Source organism: Leucoraja erinacea, chromosome 5 (genome assembly GCF_028641065.1).
Source record: "Leucoraja erinacea ecotype New England chromosome 5, Leri_hhj_1, whole genome shotgun sequence".
Lineage (NCBI taxonomy): Eukaryota > Metazoa > Chordata > Chondrichthyes > Rajiformes > Rajidae > Leucoraja > Leucoraja erinaceus.
The window spans coordinates 50,375,216-50,391,999 of NC_073381.1; the positions used below are offsets into that span (position 1 = coordinate 50,375,216).

Here is a 16,784-nt window from a genome sequence, read left to right on the forward strand (position 1 = left end):
TATTTATTGCCCATCCCTAATTGCCCATAAAATGGTGATATTCCCTTAGTGCTATTGGGAAGGGAGCCCCAAGATTTGATTTTGACGATAATAAAGCAAAGGCTGTGTATTTTCAAACCAGAATGGGGAATGATTTGGGGCAGAACTTGCAGGTTAAGGGGTTTCCCAGCTGACAGTGACACTTCTGAAGTGCAGCTTTTTCAGGAGAATCAGAAGACTCAGACTTCTGAGAGTAATCTGGCAGTGTGATACTCTGGGCGAAGAATAAAATTAACTAGGATATGACAATAATTTGACTGTCCTTCCTAGAAACTATCCTGTGCGAGAGCAAAACTAGGTATCGGTTTAATATCTGATCCAAGAAATGGCACCTCCCGGAGTTTTGTATTCTGGAGTGAGCCTTCAATCCACAGAGTTAAGAATGCTATTATTGACCCACAAATAATGAGCAAACATCCTACCTCATTCACACTTGCAACTATCTATGATTGTTAGTCCTGTGTAGAACACTCCAGCCTCATCCATAGATGATAATACCCAAAATGATAGCGAATATCCAAAATGGTAGAGCTTTAGAATAAATTAGATTAATAAATTGATGAAAGGTATTGTAACAGTGCAATGTGACGATAAACTGTTTGCTGATATCCAGTTTTGGTTCACCAGTTTCAGATCTCGTGAGAGTGTTGGTGCAAAGATGGTGAAGAGGGAGATTGAGGGAGAATTGCACTAACATTAAGGAGCAATCTGGCAGTTTTAATAGAATATGAGGTTGCGCATTTGGGGTTATTACTGTTAACAAAGCTGCAACAACTCAATCAATGGGTGCTTCAGAGGATGCTGTAAGAGACTAAAATAATCAGTGTAATCAATTAATGAATTAAGCTTTCAATGTTTAATAAATAAATCAAGTATGTATAACTAACAACATTTTATTTGTTTCATTATCTGCTTTTAAATGCTCAAACATTTCAAGAGTGTTGAGGAAACCATTCAACTAACAGTACAATTATGAACAAGTCAAAGAACTCTCCAATGCTGACAGTGGATGCACATTTAAAAAATAAAAAAGAAGATGTGCTCTTACTCGGTCGACTGGACCATCTGCACCATGGCCATCGTATTGTTCTGTCATCATTACAGCAAGAAAGTACAACTGTAACAGAGGAACTTAAGAATTTGTTAAGACAAAAATCAATACTCCAAAATTTTAAATTAGATGACTTAATTCTGCAATTAAAGGGAGACAAAGATGAGACTAACTCAGATTGGAATTCAAAGGGAGCTAGAATGAATCCCTTGTTTAGTGGAAAAGGTAAAATAGCTACATCATCAACACAGAATAACCCGCAATCTGGAGAGCAACGTTCAAGTTTGTTGGGTACTTGGGCTGGATTAAATGGAAGAATCAGTCCCAACTCTTTTGTTCATGATGAATTTGACGGAAGGTCATTATCAAAACAATATGTGAAGAGAAGATCTCTCATGTCCTCATCCGCAAGTGCATCTCGTTTTAGAAGATCTATGTCAACCACGTCCCTGCGAAGGGGGAGTACAGATGATGGTGATATCCAGTCTTTGACACATAAAGAATTGCGTCGTATGGCCAGCATTGATAATATTTATCAAAAAGAACTGGAGAGACAGAAGCATGACCGTTTACAGGAACGAGAACAATTCAAGAAATTAATGGATGAGAAAATCAAAGAGAAAATAAACAATTTTATTAAGACGTTAGACATATCTTGAAATAGTGTGGTTATATATATATAGATACCTATATCATCGTTGATTATACATTGGAGAAATATATTAGCATTTCCAAATTGAACATATCTCTGCCATAGAGGTTTGAGATGTGATATGTTATTTAGTTTTATTGGCAATGCGTGTGTAATTGAAAGCAGAGTTTGAGCATTACCTGATCTGGCCATCTTTGAAATATATAGACAATTAGACTAATTGCACTCATTTTAACCCACCTTTGTGCTCGCACATCAACCCTGCAATATGCCTGCAGCCAGAGATTATGAGGTCTCACAAATCCAAATGTCCACTATGCATCAGCATCACAGTCCTGATACACAGAGAAATCCCTGAGCCTCAGCTGGTGGATTCATGTTTTTAGGCCTGATGATCTGTAATACAATTCATTTAAAAACAGTTGAAATAGATCAGAATAAAAACAAATTGTTTCAAAGATTAAAAACTCATGCTCAACAACATATAAAAATAATAATGAAAAAACATTTATCAGCACTTATCTTTTCATCTGGATCTGCAACTCCATTAAGACGATTGAGCCTTGTAAACGTGAAGATCAGGTTGAAGGTTAAGCATGATTCCATATGTGCCAGCATTTCACCTTCAAATCATTCCTGACTTTAACATTGTAATTCTCAGGCATGGAAATCAGGAACAAGATAACCTAACTAATGCAGCTTGGTGGCAATTCTCTACTGTACTCTCTGTTGGAGTGCAGCATGACCCGGCATTGCAGTATTTGTTATGTTTACAAATAGGCATTGTTATATACATCCATCATGAACTTAGTATAATAAAGCAAATGCCTTGTTAATGGTTTCCACTGAAATTAGGTATTGTAACATCCATTTCTGCCTCTAAAATATCAAAATAATTTTGTCTATATTGATATGAATGATTTGTGATTTTTAATGCAAGCCATTCTTTCTTTTCATACTCTGCCTTTTACATTCTTCATATTCTGCTGGATTATTGTAAATGCTGAAATCTTTTTCAATTGTTTTGGAAACATGCAAATATTTGGCCTATTTTGCTGCATACAAATATATCTAGATTTTCAATGCGGAAAGAAATAAACAAATAAAAATAAAAGCCAACACTAAAAGATGCATGTCTTTTATGGTTCTTTCTGCATTCTCGAAATAAATGTTTTGTACATATAAAATGTATTTCTCGAGTCATAGAGTCATACAGCAAAGAACCAGGCCCTTCGACCCAACTTGCCCATGCAGACCAAGATGCCCCCTCAAAGCAAGTGCCACGCTCACATTTGGCCCTCTATCTTGGAACTTCCTGAAGCACTTTACAGCCAATTTTGTTTACGTTAGTTTACAGATACAGCATGGAAACAGGCCCTATTGGCCCACTCGACGTCAACCACTCGATCACACTAGTTCTATATTATCCCTTTTTTTCACCCACTTCCTACACACCAGTGCAATTTACAGAGGCCAATTAACCTAAAAACCACCATGTCTTGGGGTATCAGAGCACCTGGAGGAAATCCAAGTGGTCACAAGGAGAACGTGCAAACTCCACCCAGACAGCGCCCACAGTCAGGATTAAACTGGGGTGCCTGACACTGTAAGGCTACACCAAGTTTGTGATAAGGTTTGAGTTCAGGATATCATGGTACAAGGATTGTAGGAGCTTGTTGGGATTGAATGAATGTTTGGAAATAAGTTGGTCTTGGTAGCCTGTGGGTTTAATTTGAATAAAACCTGAATAAAATTCATGCTCTGCACAAGTCACATGAAATTTCATTGAAATTGTATTGAGCATAACAATATGGCACCACATGATCAAATATGAGTCCTTGTGAACAGATGATAAGGAAATATACAATAATTACACATATAATTTGTAATAGTTTAATTAGCTTACAAATACAAAGATACAAGGAGGAGTGTCAATCTGAATCTAGAAGTTTACAGATGGTCATCATTGCAGAATTTATAAACAATAAACATGATTTTGCATTCTATTTCTATAACTAAAATATTTTCAGTCATAATACATAAACCATGCTAGATTTTAAGAATACTTTCATGTCTTCAGATGAAATGTTGACTTTGTTTCTGCTAGAGAAGTAGATGGAGAGGAGCTTATGGTGGGCTTTAGAAAATCTAAGCTTTATTTATCAAGTTCCCTTCACATATTCAGTGTATTTGGATCCAAGTGTATCACTGTAAATCCAATCTTTGATCCTTTTTATTTGCCTTTTGATTTGAAGTAATCACCTTAAATAAAGAAACAAATTTATTTTAGATCTTTATTCTTACATAAGAGGCACGTATTGCTTGAGTTTGTGAAGTTTGATTTTGTGTGAATCATAGTATTTTTTTGGTCTGCTGACTAAAAACTGTACAACATTTAGATTTGAAGCTCCTTTGGAAATATGATAAGTAAAAATGAATTAAAAGGATATTATGCTTTTGAATATTGTTTATCTTGTAAAAGCTGTCATACTTCCTAACCCTCACCATTATGAACATCACCCACCAACCCATAAGATTTTGTCATCCAACCACCTTACATGCATGCTGCTATATTACTTCTCATTCCTATCCTTCATCTAGCAAGTCAAGTTAGGTGTATGTCATATGTATAAGTATGGTGAGATACAGGTACAATATAAACCATGCTTGCAACAGCAAAACAGGCAGTTAAACTCAAACAACACACAGAACATAAAATTGTACATAAGTTATACAACTTTGTCATCCTTAAATACAGGAGAGGTGCCAGAAGACTGGAGGGTGGCAAATGTTGTATCTCTTTTCAAGAAAGGTTGCCGGGAAAATGCATGGAACTATAGGCCGTTGAGCTTAACATCTGTAGTTAGTAAGTTACTGGAGAGTATTCTGAGGGATAGGATATACAGGCATTTGGATGGGCAAGAGCTGATTAGGGATAGTCAGCATGGTTTTGTACGTGGGAGGATGTGTCTCACAAATTTGATTGATTTTTTTGAAGACATGACCAAAAAGGTTGATGAGGGCAGAGCTGTAGATGTTGCGTACGTGGATTTCAGTAAGGCGTTCAACAAGGTTCCATACAGTAGGCTGCTCTGGAAGATTAGATTGCATGGGATCCAAGGAGAGAAGGCTGAATGCATAGCAAATTGGCTCCATGGAAGGAAGCAGAGGGTGATGGTGGAAGGTTGCTTCTCAGACTGGATGCCAGTGACTAGTGGTGTGCCTCAGGGTCCGTTACTGTTTATCATCAACATCAATGATTTGGATGAGAACATACAGGGCAAGATTAGCAAGTTTACTGATGATACAACAGTTAGTGGTTTTGCAGATAGTGAAAATGGTTATGAACAATTGCAGCAGGATCTGGACCAATTGATCAAGTGGGCGGAGGAATGGTTGATGGAATTTAATACAGAGAAGTGTGAGGTGTTGCATTTTGGGACGTCGAACAAGAGCTCGATGGTAGGCCTCTGGGTAGTGCTGTAGAGCAGAGGGATCTAGGAGTACAGGTGCATGGTTCCTTGAAGGTCGAGTCGCAGGTAGATAAGGTGGTCAAAAAGGCTTTCGCCATTTTGGCCTTCATCAGTCAGAGTATAGAAATTGGGAGGTAAAGTTGCAGTTGTATAAGATGTTGGTGAGACCGCATTTGGAATATTGTGTTCAGTTCTGGGCATCAAGTTATAGGAAAGATATTGTCAAGCTTGAAAGGGTTCAGAAAAGATTTACGAGGATGTTGTCAGGACTAGAGGGTGTGAGCTATCGGGAAAGGTTGAGTAGGCTGGGTCTCTATTCCAAGGAGCGCAAGAGGATGAACGGAGATCTTATGGAGGTATACAAAATCATGAGGGGAATAAATCGGGTAGATGCATAGAGCCTCTTGCCCAGAGTTGGGGAATCGAGGACATAGGTTCAAGGTGAAGGGGAAAAAATTTAATAGGAATCCGAGGGGTAACGTTTTCACACAAAGGGTGGTGGGTGTATGGAACAAGGTACCAGAGGAGGTAGTTGGGGCTGGGACTATCCTATTGTTTAAGAAACAGTTAGACAGGTACATGGATAGGACAGATTTGGAGGGATAAGGACCAAGCGCAGGCAAGTGGGACTGATGTAGCTGGGACATTGTTGGCCGGTATGTGCAATTTAGGCCAAGGGCCTGTTTCCACATTGTATCACACTATGACTCTAAATCAGTGATATAAAATGACTACAAAAATACACTTAGAAACAGGTTCAAAATAATGCAAGAGCGAGACAGTAGTGTTCTGTTGCCGAGGTTGGATTAGGATAGTACAGGTCAGTTCAAGAACCTTATGGTTTGTAGGAAGTCTCAGAGCTTGGTGATAAGTTTGGTGGAATGATTACATACTGGATTATAGTCAATGAACAGCAGTCCGATTTGACCACTGCTATACCATCATCATCAAGAACCGCTACGGTTCCATCTCCCATCCACAGTTTAGAAAATCTGACCACCTGGCTGTGCTTCTCCTTCCTGTGATAAGCAGAGACTGAAGGGCAAGGAACTGACAAAGAGGACTATGTAAAGATGATCAGGGGAGGCAGAGGAGCAGTTATGGGACTACATTGAATTGGCAGACTGGGACATGTTCAAAGATTCATCTGTAGACCTGAATGAATATGTCACAGTTGTCATTGACTTCATAAAGAAATGACAGACAGATATTTACCTACAAAAACATTTTGAGTTTTCCCCAACTAGAAGTCCTGGATGAATCAGGTGGTTCGTAATCTGCTGGACTAGACATGTGACATTCCAAAGACATATAGGAAATCTAGATATGACCTCCAGAAGGCCATTGCGAGTGTGAAGAGACAATTCTGGACTAAACGGGAGACAAAGAAGGACATTTGACAGCTGTGGCAGGACCTTCAAACAGTGATAACTTACTACAATGCAAAACTGGATAGCATAAGTGGGAACTTCTGGATGAATTCAATGCTTTTTGTGCGCGCTTTGAAAGAGAGAACAATACCTACACAAGTACCCATAGCTCCTGACAACCCTCAATTTTTGAAGCTACGAAAATAGGCTGTGGGGGGAAAAATGAAATTTTCTAAGCATGTTTCTTGTTAGGACCTTAAATTGTCTTCTGAAAATTTACATATGCTCAATTTACTGTATACTTTTTAAACATGCAAAAATAAAATGTTCCCAATATTCACCTAATTTCTCCACTGCTTCAACGCATACACTTGGATACATCCCTCTTGTGTAAGTAGCACAGATGATATACATTTCAGTCTTTACCAACACAAGGCCCTCATTATTCTGTTCAAAACAATGAGCACCCAGTTATTAAAAAGCTTAATTCATATGTCAGTATTACTTTTAAATTAACATAAAGCATAGATACGTGGTGCGGGAGAACTCAAAATTCATTGTGCAAAAATTACCAACTAATCAGTTTTTGTTTTAAACTTTAGCAGCTTATCCACATCTCAAATATTTCTCATTCAGATCAATATTAGTTTCTAATGCAAACAGTTCATAGAAATATCTACCAAAGGAGGGTACTATGTTGTTTGAAATACATAAATAGAACACGTTGATTATCTGTCAATTTTAATCTAACTAAAGAATAATTATCATCTTACATTTTTACCATATACTGAACTCCTATCTGCTCTGACACATGTGTAGTTTATAGTCTTAAACAAGAGGCCATATTCTCGAATTACATCTGCTTGTGTGAAAGCATTCAGGAAGGCCTGAATTTCCTCTGCATCCAACTGCAAAAACAAAATGATTCATGTTAATGAAAATCAGTATTTAATTAAAAAGATATGCTGTGCTTTAATTCAGGTAAGGTCAACGATAAGTTATATCTTGAAGCTACACAACAAAATTGACTGATCAAAGGTCATCTACAGATCATAACTCCTACAGAGCATACCAGATTCCTAGCCACTTAAGGACACCTAACTCATGAAGCACTGGCTAATGTAATCGCTGATAATAATGCAAGAGAAGATGCAGTTTTAACTGCCCTGCCACTACCCTCCTATAGACATTGCTAGAATTCTGGATGTTCAAACAAAGCAAGTAGAAGGAGCAGATGAGTTTTTAGAAAGGTTCTCGGTACTATATATGGAGCAGTCAGGAGATCTAAATTTTCGGAATGGGGCAAATTCTCGTCAGTACTGCACAATATTGTTAAACTGTCTGCCAATTAATGTAGCCGAAGCAATTAAGACAAACAACATGGATTGGTCAGAAAACAGTTCTAATCAAATGGCTAATGCAGTAAGGTATCACTGGAAGGATATTAGAAAACAAGAGAATCAGCCAGTAGTTAAGGCAAAAACTGAATATGTAACAAAGAAGGAGGTGCCAAAGTCTAATTTAGATTTATGGAATGGTCCTCAGACAAGGGCAAGGCATGATTGCCAGATTGGACAAGGGCACCAGAACCAGATTATCCAGGTCACCCTGATGAACCACCTCCCCAGAACTAATTTCCCCAAGACAACACTAGAGAGGGAATAGAATATTGGGACCAGACCGATGTTATGCTTGCAGTGGATTAGGTCACTGGAGTAGGGAGTGCATAAACACAAGGACAAAATGAAGGAGAGGATCGACAGAGAGCAGAGAGAGCAAAGAGGGAACTGGCAAAGAAATTAGGGGCAGAAAAGACAAACACCCTTCTCCCAAACTAATCCATTATCACGTTCCTGATTAGCTAACTTGATGGTGACTGAATGCAAATCTGACAAAGTACCTGTACTATCATTGCAAGTAGAGGGAAGGATGTGTACCTTTCTGGTAAATACAGGGGGATCCATGTCATCTCTTCAATCAATTTATAACCTTCCCAAGTCTAGTGAAGTTGAGAGCCTGTCCAGATTTCAGGGACAAGTTTGCCAGTATCCCATTTCTAAGCCAGTTGAATTGGTGCATCGAAGCAAGACAATAAAACATAGATTTGTGATAACAACTGGATTGGATTGCAATTTAATGGCTAGAGATTTGATCTGCGCATTAACCATATAACCATATAACAATTACAGCATGGAAACAGGCCATCTCGGCCCTACAAGTCCGTGCCGTACAACTTTTTTTCCCTTAGTCCCACCTGCCTGCACTCATACCATAACCCTCCATTCCCTTCTCATCCATATGCCTATCCAATTTATTTTTAAATGATACCAATTAACCTGCCTCCACCACTTCCACTGGAAGCTCATTCCACACCGCTACCACTCTCTGAGTAAAGAAGTTCCCCCTCATATTACCCCTAAACTTCTGTCCCTTAATTCTGAAGTCATGCCCTCTTGTTTGAATCTTCCCTATTCTCAAAGGGAAAAGCTTGTCCACAATTTCAATTGAAAATTGAGTGCAGTGACGGTGGAATAATAGTAACCCATGGGCTCCCGAAAGACAATGCTATTCAACGGTGACACCCCAATAGTGGTCCTTAGACTTAGATGAAGAGCCTCATCTTCATATTACATTGGCCTATGATAGAAATGCCAAAAATAAAGAATTAGAAACCTTTGTCAGACCTTATGAAGGAAAAAAATTGGAATGTGAATATTTTGGCACTGGTAACAGGATAAGAAGGAACTGCAGAGTATGTTAAAATACACCAAGACATATGGAAACGAGCTTCAGAGGTTGCTCCACACATCACGAGGAAGGTGAATTTTCCAGCAAGTGCAAAAGACCTGGGAGCAATGGTAAAGAAAGCAATTGATCTGGCAGATCCAAATGTATATGAAGAACAAAACTTGTCTAATCAATGTACTGTTAAGTTTTATCAGACCCCGAGGACAGTTGTTGCCCAGCTACGCCAGCATCTGGGGAGTGAGGTATATGAGTATGTGGACCCTCAAGTATGGGCAGAAGACGCAACTCAGGTAGGATGTGTTCGCTTTGATCCCATCCAGATGAAACTGCCTTCGATACAGCAGTACCCACTTAAAACAACAGGCATAGTATAGACAAGCTGATTCGGGGATTGCTGGAACAAGACATCTTAGTAAAGTACCAGTCTATTTGCAACACACCAATCCTTGCAGTGCCCAAGGCAGGGGAAAAGGGCCAGTACAGGATGGTCCAGGACTTAAGGTCTGTTAATGCAGTGGTAGAACCGCTCCATGCCTTGGTGCCAAACCCGGCTCGCATTCTAGCTTTAATTCCAGCGGAAGCAAAGATTTTTTCAATTGTAGATCTGCAACATGCCTTCTTCTCATTACCTCTGCACAAGAACAGCCAGTATTTATTTGCTTTTACTTGCAGGGGACAACAATATACGTGGACAAGACTACCTCAGGGATTTATTACTTCACCTACCTTGTTTTCTCGACGTCTTCAAGAATAGTCAAGTTTTAAAAGGAAATCCACTTTAGTAAAGTATGCGGACGATTTGTTAGTGGCTAGTTTAGATGAGCAGAGCAATCGTGAGGATACTGCTCAATTATTGAACCATCTGGCAACCTTAGGATATGTGGTCTCTCAGTCCAAAGTATTAATGGCTCAACAAAAAGTAAAGTTTCTGGGAGTAATAATTTTGGCTAGAGAGAAGTTTAGAAAACAGCAGACTTGAACCAATTTGCGAATTTCCTGTCCCAAAAGAGGCGAAGCAAATGAGACAATGGCTCGGTATGGTGAACTACTGCCGACCCTGCATCCCTAATATTGCACTAGACACCAAGGAATTGACTCCTTATACTAGCCTAGAGGGCGTATTTCAGTTGTCCGAAGAAGCTCAGAAAGCTTTTGAGAATTTGAAGAGTTCTTTAATGCAGACCCAAGCATTAGGGAGTCCACTCTACGATAGACCCTTCCAACTTTACTGTACCATCCTTTCTGAATGTTCAACTGCAGTCCTCACCCAAAAACATGGGGATAAGCACAGACCAGTGACTTATTATTCATCAAATCTTGACCCAGTAGGAAGGGGACACCCACTATGCACCCAGATCCTAATAGCAATCTATAATAGTCTACAGTCTGCTGCAAACCTGACCTTACAGCAGGAAATAGTAGTGTACAGTTCCCATTCCGAGGCAGCCTTGATGGGCCAACTACAAACTCAGCATCTGACAATGGCTCAACAAAACAAATATGAAATGTATATATTCAATAATCCAAAACTCCAATTTAGACATTGTACTGCTATTAATCCGGCATCTTTCCTCACTCCACCACCAGATTAACAGTCAGAACCAGGACATGACTGTTTGTTCATAATACAAGAAGAAACATCTGTGATGGAGGATCAGAAAGACGCTCCTATAGACGACCCTGACATGACACTATACGTAGACGGAAGTGCATCCATTGGGCCCCAGGGAGAGAAATTATCTGGGTACGTTATTGTAGACCAGGATGGGAACTGTGTAGAGGCAGCTGCTTTTGAATCACCCTATTCAGCACAACAGGCTGAGCTGTTTGCTTTGACCAGAGCATGGGAAAGATTTAAGGGTGAACATATATACAGATTCTAGATATGCATTTGGAGTAGTACATGACTTTGGACAACTATGGCGGAATAGAGGATTCCTAACCTCGGCAGGAACTCAAATATCTCATAAGCAATTGGTGACTGATTTATTAAAGGCTCTGATGCTAACTAGGCAAATTTTGGTAATGAAGTGTAGCGCTCACACAAAGGGACAGACCCTGATAGACATAGGTAATTGTTGTGCTGATCAAGCAGCAAAAAGGAAGTATCCCGGGAATGTAAGGTGTTGGTGCCAAGAATGACGAGGCAGGTAAAAAGTTCAGGTAACAAGTCTCCCTCGGAAAAGCCAATGCCAAACATCCAGGAAATTATTCAGTTGCAAGAAGAAGCTTCTGAAGAAGATATAATATTATGGAAAGAGCTTGGATGTACAATAGATTGCATGTCAGGATTGTGGGTTACTCCAGCAGGGAAGACTTGTATGACAAATCCTCTTGCAGTTTGGGTTGTGGAGTGTATGCATTTTTCGACTCACTGTGGTGTGAGAGCAATTGGTGATGCTCTTTCGGCTACTTGGTGGCATCCAAGATTACAAACTTTGGCCCAGAAAGTGAGTAGCTGTTGTATTATTTATCAGAAATATAATCCTGGGAAAGGACTAGGTTGTGAAGATGGAAGAACACCTTTGCCCATGGGTCCTTTTGAAACTTCAGATGGATTATATCGAGCTAGAGAAATGCCAGGGATATAGATATGTTCTTGAGATTGCCGATGTATTCAGCAGATGGATCGAGGCCTATCCAACTCTTGATAACAAAGCGGTTTACTGTTGTCAATATGCTTATGCGAGAAATTATCCCTAGATTCAGTATCCCATTTCGGCTTAGTTCTGACAATGGTCCTCATTTTATTGGGCAGATTAATAAAGAATTATGTGAACAGCTGGGCATCCAACAGCAACTACACTGTGTTTATCGACCACAGGCTGCTGGACTTGTAGAAAGGGCAAACCAGACCCTGAAAACTAAATTAGCTAAATTGAAGGCAGAGACAGGAATTGGTTGGATCAAATTACTCCCTATAGCTTTGTTTCAGATGTGTGCCATGCCTGCAGAGAAATCGAGACAGAGACCAGCTGAAATTGTTTATGGACGTCCTTTAAGAACCCCGTGGAACCAAAATGCCATAAAAATCGTAAGCTTCTATCACATGACTACAGAGATGACTGATTACATTCTGGCCTTGACTCGGGCACTAAGCGATTTGCATTCTAGGGTGCGAGCACCATATAGTGAATTACCTCTTTTGCTTTCTTCCGTTAAAGTTAAGCCTGGTGATTATGTTCTTGAAGAATTGAGTAAGGAAAGGTTTGGAGGTTCGGTGGGAGGGACCTTACCAGGTTCTCCTGACAACTCCAACTGCGGTTAAAGTAGAAGGAAAGAATGCATGGGTCCATCCTCGCCATTGTAAGAGTATTAGTGGGAGAATAAGCTGCTAACTTATTTTTGTCAAGGAATTTCTTAGGTATAGGAACATCACACCCATTGAGTGTCAAGAGTACATTAAGCTAACGAGATGGACAAAGATGATTTGTGCCCATGCAAACTCGGGAAATGGAGACTCTCAGTCAGAAATCGTGAAACTATGCCCATGCAAACTCGGGAAGTTACTTAGAGTTCTGATAAATTACATCGCCACCATTATTAAGTTGTATAACAAGAACTGTCTCATCTTATTTTTGTTTGTTATCATGTATGATAAAAGAGGGGAATGATAATATTGGACATTTTGGGTGCCTGACGAAATGGAGGATTTCTGCTTTTGTAATCACAATACCATTAGTTTCAATATAATTATGGAGAGGGTCAGAATTTGGACCTAGGGTTGAGATTTTTGATTGGAGAAAGGCTAACTTTGATGAGATGCGAAATGATTTAAAAGGAGTGAACTGGGACATTTTGTTTTATGGGAAGGATGTAGAAGAGAAATGGAGGTCATTTAAAGGGGAAATTTTAAGAGTACAGAATCTTTATGTTCCTGTTCGGTTGAAAGGAAACAGTAAGATTTGGAAAGAGCCCTGGTTTTCAAGGGAAATTGGACATCTTGTTCGGAAAAAGAGGGAGATCTACAATAATTATAGGCAGCATGAAGTAAATGAGGTGCTTGAGGAGTATAAGGAATGTAAAAGGAATCTTAAGAAAGAAATTAGAAAAGCTAAAAGAAGACATGAGGTTGCTTTGGCAAGTAAGATGAAAGTAAATCCAAAGGGTTTCTACAGCTATATTAATAGCAAAAGGATAACGAGGGATAAAATTGGTCCATTGGAGAGACAGAGTGGACAGCTATCTGCAGAGCCAAAAGAGATGGGGGAGATATTGAACAATTTATTTTCTTCGGTATTCACCAAGGAGAAGGATATTGAATTATGTGAGGTAAGAGAAACTAGTAGAGTAGCTATGGATACTATGAGTTTCAGGGTAAAAGAAGTACTGACACTTTTGAAAAATATAAAAGTGGATAAGTCTCCAGGTCCTGACAGGATATTCCCTAGGACATTGAGGGAAGTTAGTGTAGAAATAGCCGGGGCTATGACAGAAATATTTCAAATGTCATTAGAGACGGGAATAGTCCCTGAGGATTGGCGTACTGCGCATGTTGTTCCATTGTTTAAAAAGAGTTCTAAGAGTAAACCTAGCAATTATAGGCCTGTTAGTTTGACTTCAGTGGTGGGCAAATTAATGGAAAAGATACTTAGAGATAATATATATAAGCATCTGGATAAACAGGGTCTGATTAGGAACAGTCAGCATGGATTTGTGCCTGGAAGGTCATGTTTGACTAATCTTCTTGAATTTTTTTAAGATGTTACTAGGGAAATTGACGAGGCTAAAGCAGTGGATGTTGTCTATATGGACTTTAGTAAGGCCTTTGACAAGGTTCCTCATGGAAGGTTGGTTAAGAAGGTTAAACTGTTGGGTATAAATGCAGGAGTAGCAAGATGGATTCAACAGTGGCTGAATGGGAGAAGCCAGAGGGTAATGGTGGATGGTTGTTTGTCGGGTTGGAGGCAGGTGACTAGTGGGGTGCCTCAGGGATCGGTGTTGGGTCCTTTGTTGTTTGTCATGTACATCAATGATCTGGATGAAGGTGTGGTAAATTGGATTAGTAAGTATGCAGATGATACTAAGATAGGGGGTGTTGTGGATAATGAAGAGGATTTCCAAAGTCTACAGAGTGATTTAGGCCATTTGGAAGAATGGGCTGAAAGATGGCAGATGGAGTTTAATGCTGATAAATGTGAGGTGCTACACCTTGGCAGGACAAATCAAAATAGGACGTACATGGTAAATGGTAGGGAACTGAAGAATACAGTTGAACAGAGGGATCTGGGAATAACCGTGCATAGTTTCTTGAAGGTGGAATCTCATATAGATAGGGTGGTAAAGAAAGTTTTTGGTATGCTAGCCTTTATAAATCAGAACATTGAGTATAGAAGCTGGGATGTAATGTTAAAATTGTACAAGGCATTGGTGAGACCAAATCTGGAGTATGGTGTACAATTTTGGTCGCCCAATTATAGGAAGGATGTCAACAAAATAGAGAGAGTACAGAGGAGATTTACTAGACTGTTGCCTGGGTTTCAACAACTAAGTTACAGAGAAAGGTTGAATAAGTTAGGTCTTTATTCTCTGGAGCGCAGAAGGGTAAGGGGGGACTTGATAGAGGTCTTTAAAATGATGAGAGGGATAGACAGAGTTGATGTGGATCAGCTTTTCCCTTTGAGAATAGGGAGATTCAAACAAGAGGACATGACTTCAGAATTAAGGGACAGAAGTTTAGGGTAACATGAGGGGGAACTTCTTTACTCAGAGAGTGGTAGCGGTGTGGAATGAGCTTACAGTGGAAGTGGTGGAGGCAGGTTCGTTGGTATAATTTAAAAATAAATTGGATAGGCATATGGATGTAACTAGTAGCGTGGATAGGGGAGAACCAGTGGATGTGGTGTATCTGGACTTCCAGAAGGCTTTCGACAAGGTCCCACATAAGAGATTAGTATACAAACTTAAAGCACAAGGCATTGGGGGTTCAGTATTGATGTGGATAGAGAACTGGCTGGCAGACAGGAAACAAAGAGTAGGAGTAAACGGGTCCTTTTCACAATGGCAGGCAGTGACTAGTGGGGTACCGCAAGGCTCAGTGCTGGGACCCCAGCTATTTACAATATATATTAATGATCTGGATGAGGGAATTGAAGGCAATATCTCCAAGTTTGCGGATGACACTAAGCTGGGGGGCAGTGTTAGCTGTGAGGGGGATGCTAGGAGACTGCAAGGTGACTTGGATAGGCTGGGTGAGTGGGCAAATGTTTGGCAGATGCAGTATAATGTGGATAAATGTGAGGTTATCCATTTTGGTGGCAAAAACGGGAAAGCAGACTATTATCTAAATGGTGGCCGTTTGGGAAAGGGGGAGATGCAGCGAGACCTGGGTGTCATGGTACACCAGTCATTGAAGGTAGGCATGCAGGTGCAGCAGGCAGTAAAGAAAGCAAATGGTATGTTAGCTTTCATTGCAAAAGGATTTGAGTATAGGAGCAGGGAGGTTCTACTGCAGTTGTACAGGGTCTTGGTGAGACCACACCTGGAGTATTGCGTACAGTTTTGGTCTCCAAATCTGAGGAAGGACATTATTGCCATAGAGGGAGTGCAGAGACGGTTCACCAGACTGATTCCTGGGATGTCAGGACTGTCTTATGAAGAAAGACTGGATAGACTTGGTTTATACTCTCTAGAATTTAGGAGATTGAGAGGGGATCTTATAGAAATTTACAAAATTCTTAAGGGGTTGGACAGGCTAGATGCAGGAAGATTGTTCCCGATGTTAGGGAAGTCCAGGACAAGGGTTCACAGCTTAAGGATGAGGGGGAAATCCTTTAAAACCGAGAAGAGAAGAACTTTTTTTCACACAGAGAGTGGTGAATCTCTGGAACTCTCTGCCACAGAGGGTAGTTGAGGCCAGTTCATTGGCTATATTTAAGAGGGAGTTAGATGTGGCCCTAGTGGCTAAGGGGATCAGGGGGTATAGAGAGAAGGCAGGTACGGGATAATGAGTTGGATGATCAGCCATGATCATATTGAATGGCGGTGCAGGCTCGAAGGGCCGAATGGCCTACTCCTGCACCTAATTTCTATGTTTCTATGTTTCTATGATGAGAAGGGAATGGAGGGTTATGGTATGAGTGCAGGCAGGTGGGACTAAGGGAAAAACGTTGTTCGGCACGGACTTGTAGGGCCGAGATGGCCTGTTTCCGTGCTGTAATTGTTATATGGTTATATGGTTAAAGCCTGCTTGACATCTTATCCAAAAGCCGCAAAGACCATGAGGATCATGGCTCCAGAGTGTCTGTGGCCTGGGACAAGGTTGAATAAAGGTTGATGTCCCGATGGCTTTTAATTGTTAACTAGACCAAGTGCAGACCCGTTGGGTCTGTTTCCCCAACAGCGTTTGCGGGGGGGGGGGGGGGGCGTGAGGTGTGAAGGGGGGAGGGAGGAGGAGGAAACGGGATAGATTTGGGAGGGAAAGGAGAGCGCGGAGCGCGGGGGGGGTGAGA

The 16,784-nt window shown here is 40.4% G+C and overlaps 1 protein-coding gene across 4 annotated transcripts in view; it reads right to left on the bottom strand.

Annotated features, from left to right (window-relative positions):
- pfn4 (profilin family member 4) overlaps positions 1-16,784 on the bottom strand; it is a 29,533-nt gene continuing 12,749 nt past the window's right edge. Inside the window, exons 3-5 of one of the 4 annotated variants that reach the window (XM_055635572.1) lie at positions 7,359-7,493; positions 6,927-7,032; positions 3,557-4,004 (exon numbers count right to left, since the gene is read on the bottom strand). In XM_055635572.1, coding sequence (XP_055491547.1) covers positions 3,976-4,004; positions 6,927-7,032; positions 7,359-7,493 — 270 coding nt within the window. In that variant the 3' untranslated portion in view covers positions 3,557-3,975. Of the gene's footprint in view, positions 4,005-6,926; positions 7,033-7,358; positions 7,494-16,784 lie in introns of all 4 variants that reach the window. The other 3 variants (XM_055635571.1, XM_055635573.1, XM_055635575.1) reach the window with 3 other exon arrangements.